Source organism: Sus scrofa, chromosome 8, assembly GCF_000003025.6.
Source record: "Sus scrofa isolate TJ Tabasco breed Duroc chromosome 8, Sscrofa11.1, whole genome shotgun sequence".
NCBI classification, from domain to species: Eukaryota; Metazoa; Chordata; class Mammalia; order Artiodactyla; family Suidae; genus Sus; species Sus scrofa.
The window spans coordinates 74902039-74928045 of NC_010450.4; the positions used below are offsets into that span (position 1 = coordinate 74902039).

At 40.6% G+C, this 26007-nt stretch overlaps 1 protein-coding gene across 1 annotated transcript in view; it reads left to right on the top strand.

Annotated features, from left to right (window-relative positions):
- Nucleotides 1-26007, top strand: part of DCHS2 (dachsous cadherin-related 2) — a 272450-nt gene that overhangs the window by 237534 nt on the left and 8909 nt on the right. The window contains 5 exon segments of the mRNA XM_021101485.1: nucleotides 953-1066; nucleotides 11836-12047; nucleotides 13088-13239; nucleotides 21977-22107; nucleotides 25532-25818. Coding sequence (XP_020957144.1) covers nucleotides 953-1066; nucleotides 11836-12047; nucleotides 13088-13239; nucleotides 21977-22107; nucleotides 25532-25818 — 896 coding nt within the window.

Genomic DNA, 26007 nt, shown 5'->3' on the forward strand with positions numbered 1-26007 from the left:
CGTCTCTTGCTTAGACTAGAGCAGCATTATCGGAATTGGCTTCTCTTTTCCATTCTTACCCCTCTTTGTTGTCCAGATAGCAGTCAGATTGAAAGTGAATCAGGTTATTTTACTCATTTCTTTAAAATGCTTCCATGTCTGCACATTGCACTTGGAATAAAATCTGATCCCTGCCCGCCTTGATGTTGTCTTCACCTTCCACATGCCCTGTTCATTGTGCCTCATCAAACCCAGCCCAGGGCCTTCGTGCTGCTCTTCCTTCTCCTCTAAGCCTTTTCTTCCAGCTCTTTCTGTGGCTTCTAATGCTTCAAAGTTCAACTGGAATGTCCTTCCTCGGAGGCCTCTTCAAAGGAGTGTCTGCCTTCTGTATGTAGAAGTATTTTCTGTAACCTAACTGTTGAATTCTTTATAGGAACTTGGCACATCTGAAATCTACCTGAATTATGTACTTCTTTTTTTTTTTTTTTTGCTTTTTAGGGCCACAACCCCAGGCATATAGAAGTTGCCAGGCTAGGGGTTGAATCAGAGCTACAGTTGCACAGCCACAGGAGTGAAGGATCTGAGCCATGTCTGTGACCTACACCACAGCTCATGGCAATGCCGGATCCTTAACCCGCTGAGTGAGGCCAGAGATCAAACCTGCATCCTCATGTATGCTAGTTGGGTTTGTTACCACTGCGCCACAATGGGAACTGTGTACTTCTCTGATGATGTATTATTGTTCCTCTCCTCCCACCTGTTAATAACCAACAAAAAGACAGAGATTTTGTCTGTCTTGTTTGTCACTATGTCCTCGTAGAGATCCGGCTTATGGAAGACCCTCAATCAATAATCATTGGCTGAATGAGCAAGTAGAAATAATAGTAGGCAAATAATAACCACCCAGTGTTTGCTCTTGTTTGTCTCTGAATTTTCTTTTCCTAAAATTCTTTTTTTAACTTAATTTTCACAGGCACTTCTATTGTGACAATAAAAGCTTTTGCTCCAGAGTCAATTCAGGACAGCATTAAATATTCAATTTTTAGTGGAAATGAAGATGGAGTTTTTTCCCTGGGCTCTAACTCAGGTAATCCTTTTCTACCCCATAAGTGCTTCATTGTCTGCTCCACTTCATATTACTACTAAGATATGTGCAAAGAAAACTCACATTTTGAAAGGTAGAAATCATCCGAGGTAAATAATTTAAAAGGTAAACAAGAAAGAGGGTTTTTTTCATTATTTAAGTAGTTTTATTATAACTTACTTAAAACATTATTCAGTTTTTACATGATTATGAGTATGTCCATTTGTTTATATTTGAGTGAAAAACTAAATCCTATGAATATAATTGCTGTCTTGTGCTATGCTTTTTATCTGAAATTAATCACTTGTTTTACTATGTGTTTAATTTGTATATCCCTATTGCTCCAAATTCTTCAAAAGTGCTATAAGATTCTTTCAGTGCAAAGGCATCAGATAAATCAAATCAGGTGACCCAGGTTCTTTCTTTTTGTTTTAACTACCAGCTGCTCAGTCCATTCTGCAGCAGCTATCAATCCAGTACTTTCTTTCATCATCAGCTCATGATCTCAGAATTCCCTTTGTTTTTCTCTTTGATTAAGAAGGGGTTTTTAATGGTTGCCGATGGGAAATCAAGAACTATTTGGTATGTGCTACAAATTCTGTTCTTCACATTTCCAAATTAAACAGTGCGTATCCTACCCTACCTGTTGTGTGATGATAAATCAGCTTCCACTTACAATTTACTTGCACATTTGGAAGAATTGGAGATGCGTTTGGGAGATCAGTGAGAGTGGGTTTGAATTGAAAATAAGCACATGTGTCTAGCCTTAGGAAATTTTCAGCGGCGATTCTTCTACTTCGCCACTGAATGTCAACAATACAACAAAAAAGGACAGCTGGGAAGGTTTCTATGTGGTGGTAGAGAAATTACTTCCAAATACAGCATGTATTACATTTAGCTTTAATAAGACCATTATTGTACTTTAAATGAATACCAATTGATCATTTGAAACATACTCTTTTTGACTAACAACTATGTAGTAGATGTGAATCTACTGCTCCGTTGTCAAACCTCAAGGAGAATGTTTTTAATAATTTGTGTTACCATACGACTGCCTATTTCATCTGCTCTATGTGCATGTGGAAGAATCAAGCTGGGGTCATTTCCTAAGCAAATGCCTTCTTGTCCAGGGTAGTATTATGACTTTTTTGGTCCAGGCAGCCTTTGCTTAGCAACCTCTCTGAAGTAAGCTGCTAGAAGTCTTCCTCTCATCATCCCGTCATTTAGTTAAAGGATGCTGCAGGAAGCCTGTTGTCTAGACGGCCACTGGCAAATATCACCAAGCCTTAAGTTTCTAAGAGTCCCCATGTCTGAGGGTTCTGGGAAAGGAGCTGAGACTGGAATGTTTAAAAGGAGAATATCAGCATTTGGACATTTTCCCAGGTCACGCAAGTCCTCACTCCTAACATGACCCAGGACAGGCCTTATTTTTTTTAGTCTCTCATTAGAGTGCAGATAAAATATGCCTGTGTTTGGTTTGAAGAGGTCATCTCCAGAAAACTCCTTATTTTAAGTAATTATTTATTTTTTAAGATTTTTTTTTTTTGTCCTTTTGTCTTTTTAGGGCCATACTCAAGGCATATGGAGGTTCCCAGGCTAGGGGTTGAATCGGAGCTACAGCTGTCAGCCTATGCCACAGCCACAGCAATGCCAGATCTGAGCTGCATCTGTGACCTATGCCACAGCTCAGGGCAACGCTGGATCCTTAACCCACTGAGCGAGGCCAGGGATCAAACCTGCATCCCTATAAATGCTAGTCAGATTCGTTTCTGCTGAGCCACCACAGGAACTCCCAAGTAATTATTTATTTAATTTGAAATGTATTTCAGAATTTTATTGTCAGATAGCTGCAAGATAATATGTGACAATATATAAAACTGTTTAATGAAGAATAGTAAAATAAAACCCCATGTCTTTGCTGCCCATCTCCAGAGATGAGACATCACGAGAACCTCAGGAAGCCCCTGTATGTCCTTTCTCTCTCATGTCTCTCTTATTTCACCCCAGAGGTGACCGGCAAAGCAGAAATCTGAATTTAGTATTGATCACTGCCTTTGTATTCATTATAATTTTCTCACCATGTCTGCATCCAACAAGCCAAATAATGCATTTTTTAGTATGACTTACACGTCATAATAAAATTGTGTTGAATAGACTCTTCCAAGACTCGATGCTTTTGCTCCACATTTTTTAGCGTGATGTACAGCGCCTAAGCCATTATGAACACATTAAAGAAGAATAGCGAAGGATGATACGTATCTGCTCTCATGGGAAACAAATAGAACTCAATCATCGTCACCAGTGTTCCCTCTGGGACCTTTTCTGATTGTGTCTTTTCAACTGCTCCAGGCTGATTAATACCCAGATTCAGGGAAAATCATTCTCTTGTGACTTGTAGTAAATGCACTCCTACCCAATAAAACTATTTGATTTTGCATATTTTTGAATTTATATAAATGGATTCATACTCTGTGTATTCTACTGATATTAGTTTTTTTTTTTTTGTCTTTTTTTTTTTTTTAGGGCCACACCTGTAGCATGTGGAGGTTCTCAGGCTAGGAGTCGAACCAGAGCTGCAGCTTCTGGCCTACACCACAGCCACAGCCACAGCCACAGCCACTCCAAATCCAAGCTGTGTTGAGCTCGACACCACAGCTCATGGCAATACCAGATCCTTAACTCACTGAGCAAAGCCAGGGGTCAAATCTGAGTCCTCATGGATACTAGATTCGTTTCCACTGATCCATGATGGGAACTCCTAAAATTAGATTTTTTAAATTCAAAGTTAGAATCATCCATGTGAATCTGTATATTTTCTTTTCTTTTGTTTCCTTTTTGTCTTTTTAAGGCTGCATCCATGGCATGTGAAGGTTCCCAGGCTAGGTATCGAATCGGAGCTTCAGTTGCCAGCCTACACCACAGCTCATGGCAACACCAATCCTTAACCCACTGAGTGAGGCCAGGGATTGAACCTGCCTCCTCATGAGTACTAGTTGGGTTCCTTACTGCTGAGCCACAAGAGGAATTCCCTGGATGTGTATGTTTTCATTGCTTTATGGTATGTTGTTGTAAGTCTACATCACAACTTATTGATCCATTCCACTTTGATGGAAAGTGAGGTTTTCCTGTCTGGGATATAATACATGTATCTTCTAGCTCCCGGGTAAGGATTCTCGAGGCTCTAGAGTGTAGGCATGTACATCCTAGGATACCTACATTCATCTTTACAAATGGTGCCAGACTGTGGTATGAAGTGGTCCATCTGGCTTTACATTCCACCAGCATCGAATAAGAGCTGTCACAGCAGTTCATGGCCTATTTGCTATTGCCAGTCTGGTGAGTGTGAAATGGTAACACACTGTGGTGGTGACTCATGCTTCCCTTATTACTCATTTTTCATAGTTTATGAACCATTTCTGTCTTCTTCTATGTGAAATGCATATGGATATCTCCTGCCTATTTTTCTACTAGGTAGTTGTGTCTCCTTGAAATATAAGAACTCTTAATATGTTTTATTCCTATTCATCTTTTGGTTGTTGTTAACAATGATTTTTTTTTTTGTAATTTGTGATGTGTCTTTCTCTTAATGCCGTGTTTGATTGCAGTATTTGAATGAATCTTTCATTCAACAATGTGTCTTTTTTGTATGTTGTGTAAGAAATTCTTTCCTACCCTGAGATCATGAAGATATGCTTATGTTGTCTTTTTAAATTTTTTTTTTGTCTTTTTGCCTTTTCTAGGGCCACACCCTCAGCATATGGAGGTTCCCAGGCTAGGGGTCTAATTGGATCAGTAGCCACCAGCCTATGCCAGAGCCACAGCAGCTCGGGATCTGAGCCACTCCGAGCCACATCTGCAACCTACACCACAGCTCACGGCAATGCCGGATCCTTAACCCACTGAGCAAGGCCAGGGATCAAACCCACAACCTCATGGTTCCTGGTCAGATTCGTTAACCACTGTGCCACGATGGGAACTCCCTTAAAATTTTTATAGTCTTCCTGTGTTTCACATTTCCATCTTTAGTGCATCTAGAATTGATTTTTGTGTTTTACAAGAGTTAGGGATAGCTTTTCTTTTTTCCCCTCTCTTCCCTTCCTTCCCTTCTCTTTTCTTTCCTTTCCTTTCCAGCCAGGACAGCCAGTTATTCCAATGACAATAACCTTCCCCTGTTGATCTGCAGTACTGCTATGGTCATATGTCACACTTCCATGACTACTGGGCTCGTGACTCTTCTCCATTCACCTCACTAACCCAACACTGTCCTAATGCTATTGTCTTTATGAGTTTTCATCCAGGGAAGAAGCACCCCTACAGTATTTACCCCATCCTCATGTTCTTCCTCATGAGTATTTTAGCTGTGCTTTGGCCATTTGCTCTACATAAAGCATTGTGTTCATTTGTTAAGTTTTACAAACACACACACACACACACTTTGGGGATTGTTTTCCCATGGAAAAGAGATTTATTCATGAATTTGGGGTGCTACACAGCTGTTCACACCTTCAAGCATGTAACACACATTATCATGGCATGCGTCTTTGATTTAGGGTGAAACCTCACCCTAATTAACAATAGCAACAACAAAATTGTCATATAGCTCCAATCTAGAAATTAAGTAACTTACCATCAGGTCAAATTGCCCTCCTTTTATTTTTTTTATTTTTTATTTTTTAGCTGCACCTGAAGCATATGAAAGTTCCCTGGCCAGGGATTGAATCTGAGCCGAAGCTGTGACCTGCCCTATGGCCCCTGCCAGGCCAGATCCTAAACCCACTGCACCTCAGTGGGCACTCCAAAACGTTCTCCTTTTAAATGTTAAATGTTAAATTTTTATGGAAATAGTATTTCTAAATATCAGTTTGGGGCAAATGTGTATCTTTACAGGATTTTATTCTAATCCAGGAATAATATAGAAAAATCATAGCATCTTTTTCTTGAATATTTTTAAGAAGATTTTTTTTCTATGGCATATGTTGTGCTATAGAAATATTAGTCTAAATATTTTATGCTTTTTCTGTTCCTATTGTGGCTCAGCGGAAACAAATCTGACGAGCATCCATGAGGATACAGGTTCGATCCCTGGCCTTGCTCAGTGGGTTAAGGATCTGGGGTTGTCATGAGCTGTGGTGTAGGTCACAGATGAGGCTTGGATCTGATGATGCTGTGGCTGTGGTGTAGACTGGCAGCTGCAGCTCTGATTTGACCCCTAGCCTAGGAACCTCCATATGCTGCAGGCATGGCCCTAAAAGCAAAAAATGAAATAAAATAAATAAAATAAAATAAAATAAATCTCTTCATTTATTTCTTATTTTTGAGAAATATTTTTGCTGGGCTTAGAATTCTAGGGTGACAGTTATTTTCTCTTATGTTTAAGGTATTACCCTACTGTCTTCTGTCCAGTTGTTGCATTAAGAAGTCAGCTGTTGATCTAAATTCCATTTATTTGTATCTTTCTTTGGAACTCCACTTAGACAAATATTGGGCCATATCACTCTCTCCTACATCTCTTTTTTTCATATTTTTCATCTCTATGTGCTTCTTTTCAGCTTAACAAACTACATTTTCACTTCTAAAGGTTCTCTTGGGTTCTTTTTCAATTCTTTGTCTTTAAAAAAAAAAGTAATTTCTTGTTCCTTGCTCATATTTCCAATCTTCTTTTTTATATATTTAAATATATATATATAATTACATATTCTGTGTCCAATAATTTCTGCATCTTAAGTCTTTGAAGATTTATTCTGCTCTCTGTGGATTGACTGGCTGTCATTCATGGTGCCTTGCTTCTCTGTGATCTTTGTGCATGTTAACTATAAGTTACTCATTGTCCTTGAAACTTTTTATTTGAGGATTCTTCAATGCCTGGGTTGAATTTGAGCCCCTAAGAAAGGAATTTTACAGTTCTACAGATCACTTTAGACACTCATCAAGCAAAGACTAACTTTAATTTTTGAGAACTTATGAAAAATTATATCTATAACAGTATGCCTACCATAAGTTTAGGCTTAAGCTGATGAATTCTCAGCAGAGACTTTTTTCTCCCTTCCAACCAACATCAAGGTCAAGAAAAGCAAGTTTCTGTGCATCCATTTTTAATTTGTTTTTGTTTTTTAAATCTGGACCACTTATTTGGAGCATCAGTAGCCTTTAGGTTTACAGATTTATTCTAGTTTTCCTGTTGAACCTGTTGTGGGTTCAAGCTTCTTCCCTTGTTTTCCACACCCTGTTAAGCTATCAGAAGTGAATCTCAAGGATGGATGTTATGTTAGAAGCCCTTGGAACAAAAGCAAGCTTTTAGTTTTTGCTCATCTCCCTGGATTACTGTTTTTATTTATTTTTTGTCCTCTGAGGATTCCTTACTAGTGTACCAACTCAATAATGCATTTCGACACAAACATACACACACACACACACACACACACACACTTTAATTTAAGCATTTTAATTTTCAAGTACTTTAGTTGTTTTTATCATGAAGAGCATTCTAGTATACTATAGTGCTATCAAGGAACATTTTTAACAATCTTTAATAATGATATTAAATTCCTCTTTCAGAGGGCCATGTTTGTCATATAATCATTAAACTTGTGTCTTAAGCATCTAATATCAGTATTGTCAATGTATGTATTTAAAAATACTACATCCATTTAGAATGGATGGGGAATGGGGTCCTTCTGTACAACACAGGGAACAGTGTGCCATCTCTTGGGATAGAATACGATGGGCAATGATATGAGAAGAATAAGGTATATAAATGTATGACTGGGTCACTTTGCTGTACAGCAGAAATTGACACAACACTGTAAATCAACTATACATACACACACACACATACATATACACAACTAGGCAAGTTAAAATAGAAACCTGGTATGTATGATAAATCAGTAAAGTTGATCTCTAATGCTATGATCAATTTATTTATTTTATTCAGAATAAAAATGTGAGGAAATCATTTTATTGGCTATTGTTTTAATAAGTTAGGGTTAGATGAGCCTCTGATGAGAACGGTGTTTCCTGTCCAGTTGTGCAGAGTTTGGCCTCTGGGCCATAGTCAGACCAGAGCTTTGCATCCAAACTTCGTGTCACTTGACCTGAAAAGCATCTACTGCCCACTGTTGAAACCAGAAGGAATTTTGGAGTTTGATGAACATCGTGTATGTAAAGAACAGATGGTAGGATTCATTCCTTTAGTTGGTAGAGTGACATAAAACAAAAAGATCAAACTTTCCACAGTGTTTCAGGGATCGTGCTTTAGAGGAGGGCGTTTAAAAGCTTTTGGATAACGTAAATATTGATCACATTCTGCTTTGGGTGTATGCAGTGCATGTGCACAGTTCATAATTGCCTGAAGTAACCCCATTATACTGTCGAGCATGTAGTATTTGAAGAATCTTTTCATCTCTCTCTCTCTTTTTTTTTTTTTTTTTTTTTTTTTAGGGCTGCACTCTAAATTTTTCTTTTTTTTTTTTTTTTAGGGCTATACTATAACTATTCAGCATATGGAAGTTCCCAGACTAGGGGTTGAACAGGAGCCATAGCTGCCGGTCTACACCACAGCCACAGCAAAGCAGGATTCAAGCCATGTCTGCAGCCTACACCATAGCTCACGGCAACAATAGATTCTTAACCCACTAAGTGAGGCCAGGGATTGAACCCTCGTCCTCGTGGATACTAGTCAGTTTTGTGGGTACTGAGCCACAACAGGAACTCCCTTTTCACCTCCTTTTGATGTGTATTTTATAGTTTGGACAAAACTATATGTGTCCATATATCAGAAGGAACATATTACTAGTTTTCTTCTCAAGTTATTACATAACTAACATATAAATGAGCCAAAAGTTGGTATTTGTGAGCCTCTTACTCTAAGGAAAGCATGGGCCTCTGCCCATAAGGTTAAACAGCCCAGTGCTCCTTTCATCTCATGGGTGACAGCAAATCCTCAGTGTCTCTGAGAAAAATATACAAGCACCCTCCATGGCAGAATGTGCCAGCCTCAAATCATCTCACACACTGGTTATTGTCCTTTCTACTTGCACAACTTTAACAGCATATGCCAATTATTATGCCAAAAATAAAAACCAAGCAAGGAAAGCATTAGAAGTGCAGATCCCTTCCAAGTGCAAAATTCCAATTATCAAAGCCTAAACACAAGCCTTTTATTAAAAAATCTACTTTGATCTGCATTGTAATTGGCACGCTTTCCACTAAGTGACACTGGCAACTTAATGTGGCGTTTTGATTTTATTTTTCCTTTCCTAATAGTAACAGAACATGATGAAGGGCCTGTTTGGTGGAGACAGAGCTCTAGATGAGAGCTGGGGACCCACTTCCAACTGGGGCTCCTCTGTCATTTGGGGGCATCAGCTCAGCCCTTGTCCCACAGAGATTTCTGAAAACCATTCTCTCTCATGATCAGCTCTTCAAAATGTATCTTAACGATTCTCTGGCTGCCAATGCTTAAATCTGCCTTCCCTTCTCTGTCAAGGGATTAGGCAACATCAGCCTGCAGTATGTTGAAGCAATTTGGTTTCCTGAATTGATAACTAAATCTGATGACCATAAATGAAAGTGAATTATGAAGTTTTAAATTTGGTAGTAGAGTGAGTTTTTCATATAGAATACAATTTTTTTTCTTAAGAATGGAATTAGAAGCAGTAGAATCTCCCCAGATACTCAATGCTAATGTTAGAATATTAGAAACTACGGCTTCTATTAGCCCCCAGGTTGGTACATGATAGCCTAAAGTTTCCTTGGCCTCCACTAGTTATTTAGGGAACGGGTTCATCAGAACTGTGGCGTCCATGCCATCTTTCCAGAAAATGTACAGGTTCTTTCATCAGAAGATCAAATTTCTAACAGTCCATACATAGCTATGAAGTTGTCTTCCTAAATTCAAGGCTTAGATGGGTTATTAAATCTATAGCTGAGGACAGATGGGGTAAGAGACATGGTGAGAATACAGGACTCTATCACGTTGATGCAGAAAAACATTCTCAACTTACACGGTATTAATCTCACAGAATCTCTGTGAAGCCATGCTTCCCATCCCCGTTTTCCAGAAGCTGAGACCTGAATAGTATTACTGTGTACTATTACTATAGTAATAATACTATAAGAGTATTACTATTCAGGTTCTCTTGAGCAGAGTCTCAGTAGGAACGAGAATCTATTGTCCAGCACAGGAAAATCTACTCAGCTGTTTGTTGTCACCTATATGGGAAAATATATTTCTATGTATGACTGGTTCACTTTGCTGCACACCTGAAACTGATACCACATTGTAAATCAGCTATACTCCAATGAAATTATATTTTTAAAAAGTTAAAATAAATAGACTTAGTAGTGGGGGAGCCACATAATTGCCCTAAGTGGCCAGGGCTAGAATTTCTGCTTGGTTTCTGGTTTCTCTAGTGCCCATTCTGCAAACTCGAGTCGATGGAATTTCTGACAGTAAGAACTAGGGAAATGATGGCAGTGGGATGTTAATAACAAGCAACTCAGTAAGAAATTTAATTGTAAAGGGGAGGAACTAAAGCTGAGTAGAAACTAGAGAAGGGAATTCTGTCGGGGGAGGACTATTCTTCCTCCTGCGGAGAACTTGTACAGGGCGTAACCTCCAGTGGCCAGTTGTGCTCACTGATTCTGCTGCTTCCCTAAGGGCATAGCACATATTCTTGGGGTCTCCCTGCACTGGACCCTGAGCTAGGTTTGGGGGGAGACGGTGGTGTACGACGTGGTGTCCCCGTCCTTACCTTACGGATCTCCTAAACCAAGAGGGGTGAGCGAAGGCCACGCAGGTGCTTTGGGAGCATCTCTGGGAGATGATGGTTGCAGGGTGAGGGGTCTGGAAAGATCCCCGAGGAGGCACAGGAGTGGCCTGGGGACCATTCCAGGTGAATGGAGAAGCCCACATGAAAACTCTGACATGAGCAGTGGAGGAGCAGAACCTGTGTATGTGTCGCAGCTGGAGCAGAAAGAGTCAAGGGGAGAAAGAGATGAGACCTCCCAGCTGGGAGAGACCTGAGCACGTGGCCCCATGGAGGCTGAAAACGCTGAGCTTCCGCGCAAATGGAAGCCCATTGAATGGTTTTACCCGGGACAGTCACAGTGTCTTCTTGTTGTTACTGAATTCAGAATGGGAACTGGATGAGCAGAGAAATCAGCTAAGAAATCAGCTAATGCAGGGGGAAGGCTGGGATGGTGGATTCTAGAGATGTTTGAAAGGCAGACTTTGCAGACAGGGAAATGGACTAAATATGGAGACAGAGGATGATTTAAGAGAGCACCCAGATTTCAGCTATTTCATGATGCTCTTCCGTCCTACATCTTTGAACCCTGTAAATACTTGCCTTTGTTTGCACTGATCCCCGAAATGAGGGAAGCGGGGGCAGTGGGAGGCGTTGAAGGACAGTGAGCATTCAAGTCAAAGGGCACTGGGGCTTCTTGAATGAATCATTTTCTTCTCTTTGCTGTTTGTTTTTTAAAGCCTCACCCTTGGCATATGGAGGTTCCCAGGCTAGGGATTGAATGGGAGCTTCAGCTTCCAGCTTGCACCACAGCCACAGCAACTAGGGATCCGAGCCGCATCTGCACCCTATACCACAGCTCATGGCAATGCCGGATCCTTGACCCACTGAGCGAGGGCAAGGATCAAACCTGCCTCCTCATGGATACTAGTTGGGTTCATTACTACTGAGCCATGATGGGAACTCCTAAAATCATTTTCTTTTCTTTTCTTTTCTTTTTATTCTCTTTGGAAATAAAAATAGGAGAACTCACTGTAAAAGAACCCAAGTTTCTTGATTTTGAAGTAAGAAATGAAGTGCAGCTCATCGTTTTTGCTGAAAGTAGGGGACAGAGAGCCTACAGCAGAGTAGCTGTTTCCATCCGAGATGTGAACGATAACTCACCACGCTTTGAGCAAAGTGTCTACTCAGTGACTGTGTCTGAGGGCCGGTTCTACAGTGACCACATCGTGCAGGTAACAGAGATTGCTTGTTTGTGTGTGTGTGTGTGTGTGTGTTTGTGTGTGAGATATAGATAGAGGGAAAGAGAGAAAGAGATAGAGAATTCTTATCAATCGATGTCCATCAATGGAGTTTCTGTCATAGTGCTGTGGAAACAAATCTGACTAGGAACCATGAGGTTACAGGTTCAATCCTTGGCCTCGATCAGATTAAGGGTCCAGTATTGCCATGAGCTGTGGTGTAGGCCAGCAGCTGTAGCTCCAATTAGATCCCTTGCCTGGGAACCTCCATATACCTCGAGTGCAGCCCCCCCCAAAAAAAGAGCAAAACGCATGTATATACCTTAACCCTTTTTCCAGGCCATGACTGACATTCTCATTGTTTCCTTGGCGTAGACAATATTTGATGCAGTGGGTAGACCCCTAGGTTGAAGGAAGTCTGGATTTCGCTTTCCTTCCTCTATTAGGTACATGTTCAGCCAGTGGCCACCAGCTTTCTCTAGAGACTGTGGAAAACCTGAGCAGAGAATCTAGAGGGACACAGAAAGCAGCTCGCCTTATCCGTGTGTATAATTTAGTGGGGGAAGTCAGAAGACTAAGTATGCAATTTAAATGCATATTAGTAATGAAAAAAAATAAATGCATTTTACTAGTGTAATACAAGTAAGTGTGCATTGAATGGAGAGAAGCAAATGCAAGCCTGCCATTCAGCATGCAGAGGTTTCTTTCTTTTCCTCTTGTTAGTGTGAATCCCTACACAGTACTGGAAATCTTCTATTCAAGCAAATTAGATGTTTTTGAAGTTTTTTCCCTCTTGTCTAAAACTGTGGCTCAAAACATGTGCTACTCCTACTGATCTCTTTGGTGAGTCTGCAGAAGAGACCTCTCACCCATTAGCTACTCTTAAGCTGCAGCCATTGGCTGATATTCTGTTGATCATTGTCTTTAAATAAAGTTGGACCATGTGGTTCTTTCTTAATGCATTTCTCTGAAAAATAAGCTTAGCCCGCTCTGCAGATCCAGTCCTTATGTAATGGAAGACTGCTTCCTCACAGGTTTTTGCCGTAGATCTGGACAGCGGGTCGAACGGCCTTGTGGAGTATTCCATCGTCTCTGGCAACCAAGGACAAACCTTCCAGATGGACACACTGAGCGGCGTGCTCACAGTAAATGCAGTTCTGGATCACGAGGGCACCAATGCCTACAGGTTTGTCCTGGATTCAGATCCTTTTGATCAGCTATTATACTCTGTTTCTGACTTCATGGTTGCTTCTGGCATGATTTCCTATTATGTACATTTAGCTGTAAGCTGTGTTTTCTCTTTGCTCCAACTTAGGATCACCCTTGATATACTCAAAGGGTATTAGAAAGTCTTTGCTGGAGTTCCCGTCGTGGCTCAGTGGTTAACAAATCCAACTAGGAACCGTGAGGTTGCAGGTTTGATCCCTGGCCTTGCTCAGTGGGTTAAGGATCCTCTGTAATGTAGGTCACAGAGGAGGCTCAGATCCCTCGTTGCTGTGGCTCTGGTGTAGGCTGGTGGCTACAGCTCCAATTGAAATCCTAGCCTGGGAACCTCTATATGCCGCAGGAGCAGCCCAAGAAATGGCAAAAAGACAAAAAAAAAAGAAAGAAAGAAAAAGAAAGTCTTTGCTATTTGGAAAAGGTGATTGGACTGGAAGAAGTTTAAGGTCCCCTCTAGTTCTAAGAGTTCATGCATTTGTGATGCTATTAAGTGTTAGATAAGAGACATTGAAACATTGTGAAATGCCTCCTAGGCTAGAGAGACACTGCAAATGTTGTCATTGTTTTGAAAAATAATGAAAACTGAATGACACTTCTCTTTTTTAATTCTTTACTCTTTTCTCCTGTATGAAATACAACCGTGGCAACCAGGCCCTTATTACAGGACTATGTTCTAACAGAAATGATCTTATCAAATACATCCATTTAAGATGAAATGTATTTTGGTCCAGAGTTCAAGATATGCCAGGCTTACACAGAATCCTATAAAAGAAAGACTAAAGGTGTCACAAGACTCCTGTGTATTTTTAAAAGTCAGTGCTACAGATGGTTAGCCATACAAACAGAGATCTTTATGGCGCCACAGTCTGTGAAAGAAAATGAAAAAGACTCTAAGGAACCTAAAATGTCTGTGGATGGGGATTGCTTCAAGAATGGTAACTCAGCCTTCAATGGAATACCACAAAACTGATTTTATTTTATTGATTTTATTTTTTAATGATTTTTTCCCCATTATAGTTGATTTATGTTCTGTCAATTTCTACTGTACAGCAAAATGACCCGGTCACACATTTATACATACCTTCTTTTTCTCACATTATCCTCCATCATGTCCCATCACAAGTGACTAGATATAGTTCCCTGTCCTCTACAGCAGGATCTCATTGCTTATCCACTCCAAATGCAATGATTTGCATCTTTTAACGCCACATTCCCAGTCCATCCCACTCCCTCCCCCTCCCCCTTGGCAACCACAAGTCTTTTCTCCAAATCCATGAGTTTCTTTTCTGTGGAAAGGTCCATTTGTGCCATATATTAGATTTCAAGTATAAGTAATATCATATGGTATTTGTCTTTCTCTTTCTGACTTATTTCACTTAGTATGAGAGTCTCTAGGACCATCCATGTTGTTGCAAATGGCATTATTTTGTTCTTTTTATGGCTGAGTAGTATTCCATTGTGTGTGTGTGTGTGTGTGTATATATATATATGTGTGTGTGTGTATATATATATGTGTGTGTGTATATATGTGTGTATATATATGTATGTGTTTGTGTGTGTGTATATATATATATATATATATATATATATATATATATATATATAGCACATCTTCTTAATCCATTTATTTGTTAACGGTCATTTAGGTTGTTTCCATGTCTTGGCTATTGTGAATTTTGCTTCAGTGAACATACGGGTGCATGTGTCTTTTTTCAAGGAAAGTTTTGTCCAGACATATGCTCAAGAGTGGGATTGCTGGATCACATGGTAGTTCTGTATTTAATTTTCAGAGGTACCTCCATACTGTTTTCCATAGTGGTTATACCAATTTACATTCCCACCAACAGGGTAGGAGGGTTGCCTTTTCTCCATACCCTCTCCAGCATTTGTTATTTGTTGACTTGTTAATGACGGCCGTTCTGACGGGTATGAGGTGGTACCTCATAGTAGTTTTCATTTGCGTTTCTCTAATAATCAGTGATGTTGAGCATTTTTTTCATGTGCTTGTTGACCATCTATATATCTTCTTTGGAGAAATGTCCTTTCAGGTCTTTGGCCCATTTTTCAAATGGTTTGTTGGTTTTTTGGCTACAAAAAGACAACCTACAAGAATGGAAGAAAATAGTTTCAAATGATGCAACTGACAAGGGCTTAATCTCTAAAATATACACACAACTGATTTTTAAATCAGTTTTTATCAGCTGATTAAATAGATATGTCTATGCCAACAAGGACAGAGCCCTAGGCTGTATGACTAAGTGGAAGTGACAGGACACACTGCTTACCCTGCAGGCCTGTTTGAGTGAAAACAAATCCATATGCTTGGACCACTTTTGGAAGAAAATGTGAGAAACCATTAGGTTTGTTTGTATCTGGAGAAGCAGTCACATGGGCAGCCTGGGGTCAAAGAGAAGTTGGACTTTCTTTTTTAAAAATTTTATTGGAGTAGAGTTGACTTACAATGCTGTATTAGTTTCAGGTGTACAGCAGTGATTTCATTATGCATAGACACATATCCATTCTTTCTTCCCATGTAGATTATTATAGAACATTGAATAGATTTCTCTGTGCTATACAGTAGGTCCTGGTTAGTTATTATTTCATATAGAGCAGTGGGTATATGATAATCCCATCCTAATTTATCCTCCTCCCCCCACAGTTTCCCTTTGGTAACCATAGTAACAAACTCACAGATTTCAAGGCTTGATTTTTTTATCATGCATTTCAGTCTGCCTTGTATTTGTCTCTTCTTCTGAAAGGCAATATGGTGTTTCCTTTATTCTTCATAGTTACTTCCAGGGAAATTAAATTAGGCATTTTTTTCACTACTGATGAGACAAGGGACATGCAGTGTCTTGCTCAGGGTCACAGAGCCATTTAAGCATCAAATGGGATCTCACAGCCAGGGTGTCTGATGCTGAATCACTCTGCCTCTCCTCTACAAGCTACAGAGCAGACCTTCTGTTGAAATAAAAAACAGGGATACAAAAGACCTGAGTGTCAATATTCTCCTTGACTAGACCACTTACATGTTTTATGAGGAGAGTGCGGTGTGTTCTTGTGTTTGAGTAGCAAGGGCCAATTAGAATGAGATCTATTACTGGGAGGATTGAATTAATTTACCTCTGAAAAATTTCCTAACTCTAAACATTTGCTTAAGCAGTTCTTGGAGTTCCTGTTGTGGTGCAGCAGAAATGAATCTGACTAGTAACAATGAGGTTGCAGGTTTGATCCCTGGGCTTGCTCAGTGGGTTAAGGATCTGGCATTGCCATAAGCTGTGGTGTAGGTTGCAGACGTGGCTCGGATCCTGTGTTGCTGTGGCACAGGCCAGCAACTGTAGCTCCGATTCAACCCCTAGCCTGGGAACCTCCATGTGTCACGGGTATGGCCCTAAAAAGCCAAAAAAAGAAAAAGTATTTAGTTATTTTTGTTAAATATATTTGAAAATATTACTTTGAAAGTATTGTAAAAATTTAGTTTGACTTTATCCTGTACTAATAGGATCTTTTCAGTAACATTTTAGTGTAATCAGTTGTTATTATACCTATTATAATAGGTATATTTAAATATATTAAAATCAATTATAGAAATAGATTAAAAGCTATTCCTGCTCTGTTGTTTCTGTAGTCATTTTAAGCATAAAGATTTTTTTCTCTCCATAGATAATAGCAGGTAAATCTCAGCCTAGTTGCAACTGGAGTGATTACACATTCAGAGATTATTGAAGTTCTGCTAGGTTCCAGGAACTAAGCATTTCCTGATTGTAATAACTTTCTGTTACAGTGTTCTCACTCAATGGAGACTAATTAGCAATTAACTCTAACTCCTTTCAGCTTTTTCCTATTTGCGTCATAGTCCTAGTTTCACTGTTCCCAACATTTAAATTGGTCCCAACATTTAAAAGTGCCCCCCTCCAATTCCCCAAGAATTCAACTCAAGTCTAGGAGAAGCAGGCATTTTGAGAAGTTGAAATATACACATACTCACACACACACACACACACACACACACACACACACACCCTCCAGTGTCAAGGGGCCAGGGGCCATTTTGAAGCTCCTGCCTCTCTAGGGTTCCCCCTCTCCCTCCCCATCCTTGTGGCTTCTCTGTGTTTTTAGTGCCTTCCCTAATATTTAAGGCAGTGAGGAAAACAGGAATTTCCTCCACCTTTATATTTTTATATTTTCCCCATCTTTTATAGTTTTGGAGACATTGTTCTGTTATCTTTTAAAACTCAGTTTTGGAGTTCCCGTCGTGGCGCAGTGGTTAACGAATCCGACTAGGAACCATGAGGTTGCAGGTTCGGTCCCTGCCCTTGTTCAGTGGGTTAACGATCCCGCGTTGCCGTGAGCTGTGGTGTAGGTTGCAGACGCGGCTCGGATTCCATGTTGCTGTGGCTCTGGCGTAGGCTGGCGGCCACAGCTCCGATTAGACCCCTAGCCTGGGAACCTCCATGTGCCACAGGAGCGGCCCAAGAAATAGCAAAAAGACAAAAACAAAACAAACAAACAAAAACAAAAAAAAAATTTCAGTTTTGCTATTGAGAAGTCTGATGCCATTCTAATTATATGTTTGGTATATGATTTTTTTTTCTTCATTCTCTGCGGAAATTCTCAGGTTATTTTCTTTATCTCCAACATTAGGAAATTTTGGGATTATGTACTCTGGTGTAGGTCTTTCCTTGTGCTGAGTACTTGGTGTGTTCTGTTAATAAGGATAAAGGTTCCTATTTTTGTATTATTTCACTGATAATTACCTCTCTTTTGCTTATTGTTTTGTTTTGTTTGTTTACTTTGTCCTCTTTGTTTTTCCTGGATCCTGTTCAGTCAAGTTTTAGACTCCCAGGATTGATTCCTTTCATTGGTATTTTACTCCCTACTTTCATTTCTTGTGGCCTCTGGGTTTATTTTTGTTGTTCTGTATTTTTCTGGGAGTTTTTTTCTTTTTGATTTTTTAGGGTCGCACCTACAGCATATGGAAGTTCCCAAGCTAAGGGGTCGAATTGGAGCTGCAGCAATGCAGAATCTGAGCCATGTCTGCAACCTACACCACAGCTCATGGCAATGCTGGATCCTTAAGCCATTGAGCAAGGCTAGGGATCGAACCTGTGTCCTCATGGATAGCAGTTGGGTTTGTTACCACTGAGCCACAGTGGGAACTCCTAATTAGAATTGTTTTGGAGTTCCTGTCATGGCTCAGTGGCTAACAAATTCCGCTAGGAACCATGAGGTTTCGGATCTGGCGTTGTCATGTGCTATGGTGTAGGTTGCAAACGTGGCTCGGATCCCATGTTGCTTGGCTCTGGTGAAGGCTGGTGACTACAGCTCCAGTTAGACCCCTAGCCTGGGAACCCTTCTCTAGGGTGTGGCCCTAGAGAAGACAAAAAAAAAAAAAAAAAAAAAAAAATCATTTTTACATGTCTTTTGCTCTTTCAAGAGCTCTGTTTCCCCTGGGTTAATTTCTTCCCTTGTCTATTCTACACTCTTTGTCATGTTGGAGGCTTTCTGTAGGTGCCTAATGATCTTTGGTCCTAAGTGAGGCAAGAGCGAAGTCATAGTCTCTTGATGTCTCTGGGTGGAATTCACTGACCAGCACACCCATTTCCTCTTTAGTCTTATGAACATGTACTTTATATTTTAAATTCTGTTGCTCTCATTAGACTCTCAAGAGGAAGTAAAACCTGTGTAGAAATAAGCAGCGGTCTTAGCTCTTTCTTTCTGAGGCGTTAGGATGTTGTCTGATGTTTCCTTTCTCTTGGAAGTTCAGAAGGAACACTTTATTCTTGGTAGACATTTAATATATTGTTGAGAGAGTGTTTTGAAAACTCCTCTGCCACCACCATTGTGTATTATGGCAATCAGAAAAGACCCTGCCTGATTAAAGTCTCATTTAAAGTTTAACCCGGTAAAAGAAGCTAAGAAGTAAAAGTTGGTAGAATAGGAGCAGGAAGCTCTGAATGCCAATGGGACTGTTTTAATCTTGTCAGTTTCAGTTATATTCTCTGCTGATACGCTAATCACAGCAGCTGTTCTGGAACATGGAGCCAGCTGGACGGGCCACAACCAATAATTTTACTAGACTGCCAAGGAGCCATCAGGAAACTTGAAGTCTCATAGGACTTATGTGCAGAATCTCAGTGGATCTGCCTCGATAACTTTTCATGTGTTCCTCAAATCATTGAGAAACCTTTCACTCGTCCTGTTGTTTTGAAACTGAGTCATGTCTCTCCATATCAAAGAAACTCTTTTTTAACCTGACAGAGGCATTACATAGAACCCCTGAAGTTGTAGCACTGTGAAAGTAAGGGTAGTTATGGGTACAGCGGAAGAATTGGCAGAGCCGTAACTTTGATGTCTTGGCTGAGATTTTAGTATGCCATTGGGGAGGGGCAGGCAGCAGGAGCAGAGAACATGATGAGTGAATGTTTTTTTAATAAAATTTTTCCATATGTACCTGACTTATGTTCATGCTTAATACAACAGACTCTCCACATGGAATTATTCCTAGACTCTAGGAATATGAAATTCAAGGAGTTGTTCTGCTGATGTCCCAACTCCAGTGGTGTGGAAGGCAGCCTCTGTACTTTGTGAACAGTAGACAAGCAGGGGTCATTTGCTATTAAGTGGAACTTAAACCCACAAAAAGTTGATGCTGCTTTCACATCATTGTGACATTTAAGTTTGGAAGATAAGAAACACTTATCGCGTAAGCTAACAATGGGAAAGAAAGTAGAAGTGCGTCAACTTCCAAGACTCAGTTTCTTTCAGAGTTTCTGTCGTGGCTCAGTGATTAATGAATCTGACTAGGAACCATGAGGTTGCGGGTTCGATCCCTGGCCTCATTCAGGAGGTTAAGGATCTGGCATTGCCGTGAGCTGCAGATGCACCTCGGATCTGGCATTGCTGTGGTTCTGGCATAGGTTGGAGACTACAGCTCCGATTGGACCCCTAACCTGGGAACCTCCATATGCCACAGGTGCAGCCTTAAAAAAAAAAAAAAAAAAGACAAAAGAGGCCAAAAAAAAAAAAAAGACTCAGTTTCTTGAAAGATAACATCACCAACTGGCCAAGATTAATTCCACTTCTGAAATGAAGATCAGTTTCTGATGGACAACCTTTCACTGAAGCTCATGGTGTTTAGAGGGGAGTGTAAAGCTAATGATTATGTATTAGGGTGTGATGCACACACAATAAGAGAGACGTGTTGTAAAGTATCGCACAGGAGAGCACAAGCTTTCCAGTCAACCAAGACCTGGGCTTGAGTCCTGGCTTTGTCATCTAACAGTTAGAACCTTGGACAAATCTTGAGAAACAGAACTCAACGTATGTTAAAGAAGATCAGATAAGGTAGGGCATTTGCCCTCAAGGACCTTATGGGAGAGGCAAACAAATCAACCCTTAAGAAGAGAGGGGGATGATTGCTGTGGCGGGGAGCATGGCAGAGGCTGCTGTGGGCAAGGAAAGGAGGATCCAGTCAGATGAGTGGCCAGTGAGTGAGTTGGGAGATGTGAGCTTGGAAAGACCAAGAGGGTCCAGGGACAGAGATTCCAGGTGGAAGATGGTTCGTAGAAGGTCAGGGGAATGCGCTCAAGGTTTGGATAACCTCCTGCAGACCTGGAAAGCTAAAGGAAGGTTTGAAATTGGAGACTCAAGTATTCAAAGGAAGATTTTTAGATGAGGAGTTGCGATGTGGAGGAGTTGCAAATGGGGGGACAAATAAGAGCAGATGCGACTTGCCATAGGAAGACTGGTAAATGAGCACATACTCTAGTTGAGAAAGGATGTGATGGCACATGGCTTGCCAGGTAAAGGTGATGAGGGAATGAGACTGGATTGCCTGAAGTGTCCTGCTCTTTCATCAAACTGAAAGTCCCATGTCCTAGGAAACTTTCAGTTCCTGCAAAGCAGCCTGGCTGATTAGCCCATCTGAGTCTCTGAATGTAGGAGTGAAATGAATGCGGACATTGATCCAAGTGATATTCAAGTGTAAGATCTTTAAGACTCATAACTACATGGATGTTGTCAGGGGGGGACAGAAGGAGAGAAGTTGAAGACACTAGTGGGCTTGGTTGGTGGAGGAACTAGTTGTACCATCATCCAAGAGAGATTGAATCACCGTGTGTAGATTCTTTCAGATCGTGAACCTCTGCTTTAGAGTCCTGGTCGATCAAGCATCTTTCACACATGTATTATTCCGGGCAGTGCCCTCTCTTAATCCTACCATTTGGACTGTTTGCAGTTTGGATCTGGAAAACAATAATCCAAAGCCATCTTTTAGTGTCTCTTCCTTTTGTTGGTGCAATAAAGTGGAAATACATAGCCACATCCAGGCCATCTGTGGCAGCATGAAGCCGTCTACTTACTCAAAGACGAGCTCTTAGAGTTTGTACTTCTTAATTGTTCTTAGTTGGAAAGAACTGAATTTTACAGTCTGTCTCCAAGAAAGAGTTCATTTGTTTTAAACACCTCCTAACCCCTGGTGGCTTGCTGATTTGATTCCCTAAATGTGTCAAAAATAAGTAAATTTCAGGCTACCATTCTTACGAAATAAATTTCAAATGATGCCATTTAGAAAAGCCAGGGGGAGAAATAAAAGTAGCTAGTCAGCTCATTTTTAAATTTTCAACTGGATATTTGAGATTTATGTTGTTTTCTTCTTGTCTGGTGGATGGATAACATTCCTTGATTCTTTTCCAAACCAGCTTGATTGTGCAAGCCACAGATAAAGGGATGCCCAGGTTTTCTGGTACAACTGTGATCAAGATACAGGTGACTGATGTGAATGACAACGCCCCGACCTTTCTACCCTCTGAAGCAGTGGAAATGGCAGAAAGTAAGTGTGGTGATTTGAAACAGTGGTTTGCATTAACTTGTATAATATCATCTACCATTTTTTCAGCCAGGTTCTGTGTCAAATATGAGTACCAATCCTCAGTAGCCACACAGTATAAATAGTTTTTACTTCATTTTACGGGATGGGAAATGGATGGTTGAAAATTAAATACCACATATCAAAGAGGTTAAAAGTGAAAGTTGGGATTTGCATTCAAACCAGCAGGAGGCCAGTTTCCCTAGGTCAGCTCACCACTCTACACAGCTTCTGTCTGTGTACAGACATTTCCCAAAAGTGAGATCTACTCTGTGAAGAAGCATCTCTTGCTGCTTGTGATGGTCCCTAAAGCGCCCCTGGAAGTAAAGTTCTTAGACAGAAAACTTGGTCAGTCTTTGTGTTACTGAACTCAGGTCTGGCTCCACTTGAAAGCCAATGCTCGAAAAATACTTGAAAAATACTCGAAAGCCAATGCTCAAGAATACTTCAGAAGCAAGTGTTGGTAGAAAGGAAAGCTGGCTTTATTCAGGGGTCAGTAACTAGAGGAGAAAGCAGACTCATGTCCAAAGGCCAATTCCTCACTGCTGATCAGTGGGCAAAAGCTTTTAAAAGGGAGTTTCAGGGGTATATAGGCAGAGGGGTGTATAGTTTCAGGAGTGTACATGCAGACATAGCACAGTCAGCTCTTGAAATTGATCATTTGGTGATCTGATCAGTGTCATCTTGATTAAGGACCCTTAGTCTTGAGTCCCAGGATGGGTTTGTTCCTGTTTCCTTGAGGCCACTTCTTGGAATGGTGCAAGATGGAGCAGCTTATGTCATGGCTACAGTCTGGTCATCATGTAGATAACTTCTTACACCTGGTGGGGGTTTCATTATCTACAAAACAGCTCAGAGGTTATGGCTCAAGAGTATTATCTGTAGCCCTTGAGGAGGAACTGAAGGTTCTTGACTTTGCTTAATGACTAAACTGTTTATTTTTTTAATTTTTGCTTTTTAGGGCCATACCTGCGGCATATGGAAATTCCCAGGCTAGGGGTCTAATCAGAGGTGCAGCTGCCAGCCTACACCACAGCCACAGCAACTTGGGATCCGAGCTGCCTCTGCGACCTACGCCACAGCTCATGGCAATATCAGATCCTTAACGCACTGAGCCAGGCCGGGGGAATTGAACCCGCATCCTAATGGATACTAGTTGGATTTGTTTCTGCTGAGCCACAATGGGAACTCCCTAAACTATTATTATTTTGTGCTGTTTGACAGCTTTTCCTTTGTTTCTGCATTTCTTCACTTCTCTGAACTGATTCTTTGATGAAAGTTCCTCTACAGACAAAAGGAGGAGGAGGACATGGGCAGCAGGGAGTTTGTCCCAGGAAGGCCTCATAGGGCCCCACTGGGTTTTATTTGCAGTACACTAAGGACAAGTAAATAACTAAAGGGAATTGACAGTCTTTGCACAAAGTCATCATCTTCCTCTAGAGTAAACTAAACCCCAATGTTTGCAGAAAGATTTTACCACATTAATGGTAGAGGTTGAAAATAGAAAATTTTATATGACATGCCAATTAATCTTAATTGTTTGGGTCTCCGGGTTATATGGTGACTCTGGAGTCTATGATGTCAAAGGTTTCTGTGGTCAATGGCTGTACTGGTAAGACCCATCCCAACTTTTTAGAGTTGAAGTTGCACATAGTGGCCTGTCACTCGCTTATGTCCTTTCACTCTTAATATCCAACTTATACCTAACATGTACCTAACATTTCATTCACTTTCCTAACAAATTATATACCTCCCTACTCACAGAGGGCTGTATTCCAGAAATTTCTATAAGGATATCTACAAATATTTTAAATATTCTAAAATATTCTACCAATAAAAAATTGTCCACATTTGCCTCTCACCTATTTGATGTATTTTCATCTGCTTTTACTGAACACACTATTCTAAAGCATATGCCTTGGTATCAAAGTGCAGCAATATGTCTGGTATAAATTTATCATAAGAACACACTGAATAAATCAAAACAAACTGAAAGGGGTAGTTCAGGAATGTTTGAACCTAGAAGTTCCCGTCATAGCTCAGTGGAAACCAACCCTACTAGTACCCATGAGGACAAGAGTTTGATCCCTGGCCTTGCTCAGTGGGTTAAGGACCTGGAGTTGCCATGAGCTGTGGTATAGGTTGCAGACATGGCTCGGATCTGGCATTGCTGTGGCTGTGGTGTAGGCTGGCAGCTGCAGCTCTGATTAGACCCCTAGCCTGGGAATCTCCGTATGCTGCAGGTATGGCCCTAAAAAGCAAAAAAAAAAAAAAAAAAAAAAGGGAGAGAGAGAGTATATTTGAATTTAAAATATGAAGATGTTGAGTCTCAGACACAGTGGAACTATTCTGAGTGTCTTGGCATCATCTTTCCACCTGCTCCATACCTGTCAGCTCTAAAACAAAGTCCTTCTCATGGCAGTTTAGGCTAGAGGATTCATAGGGCATCCACTTTGTGCTGGTTATTTTGGTGAGTGATATTAGAGGTCTGCTTTCATCACTAGTAAGGTGTATACCTTCTATAGTCTTGATAATTTTGAGAGTCAGATTTTTAAGAGAAGGAAGCAGGACCCTTTTAAGAGAAGGGTCATTTGAAAGAAATAATTTTACAGAAACAAGTACAAGAGACTAACTATTTTCTTTCTTTTTTTTTTTTTTTTTTTTTTTTTTTTTTTTTTTTGTCTTTTTGCTATTTCTTGGGCCTCTCCCGCGGCATATGGAGGTTCCCAGGCTAGGGGTTGAATCGGAGCTGTAGCCACGGCCTACGCCAGAGCCACAGCAACATGGATCCGAGCCGCGTCTGCAACCTACACCACAGCTCACGGCAACGCTGGATCCTTAACCCATTGAGCAAGGGCAGGGAACGAACTCGCAACCTCCTGGTTCCTAGTCAGATTCGTTAACCACTGCGCCACGACGGGAACTCCCTATTTTCTAACTTCAGTATCCAGATATTTTCATTTAAATCTTGCCTGCTTTGCAGAATTTTATGTCTTGTATTACGGTTTTGAGTGATAACCTTCTTCCCATCTGCATCCCCCATGAATATACGATTTTGATACAGAAACTCTATAGCACAAATAAGCAGCAGAGAATGTTTCTTAGTCCTGCAACTGTGTTATAAACATATGATGAAAAGTGTAATATAAAAATTGAATCTACCCTCCCTCCTCAATTCCCGACTCAGTGGTAAATTTTCTCTTTTATTGGGCTCATAAATTCTTCAGAGTTTTTGTTCAGCTCATAACAATCCTTGTATGAGGACTCAGGCCAAGAAACAGCAAATCATGTTGGACCTGAACTAAAAATGCTTGGAGTGAATGATTAAAGAAAATCATTTCAAAGGATGAATTTTAATGGAGACTGACAGTGGTCATGCCTATTTCAGATTCTTTGCCTGGTGCAATTGTGACTCGGATATCAGTTCACGATGTGGACTCGAATCCAGCTTTCATCTTCAGTTTGGTCAAAGGCAGTCATGCTGGAACCAAGTTTGCTATTGATCGGAACACTGGGGTAGTGGTGCTGGTGAAAACCTTGGATTTTGAAGAGGCTGCTGAACATGAGCTGCGTATCCAAATTTCAGATTTGATGCATCACATAGAGGGGACGCTTGTCGTCCATGTGCTGGACGTCAATGACAACCCACCAGTGTTTTCTCAAGATTCCTACCAGGTAAAGAGCTTAAAGAGATGCTGAAACCACAGCCCAAACTAGAAAGAATAGGGGATAATGTAAGCCTACTATTGTTGACACTCATTTAGACAGACAGATGGACAGTATTCACAGTTATTGCTGCCTAACTTGATGCTGAAAGTTGTATATTTAATACCATGGAGGATAGAAATATACATGGAATTGAAT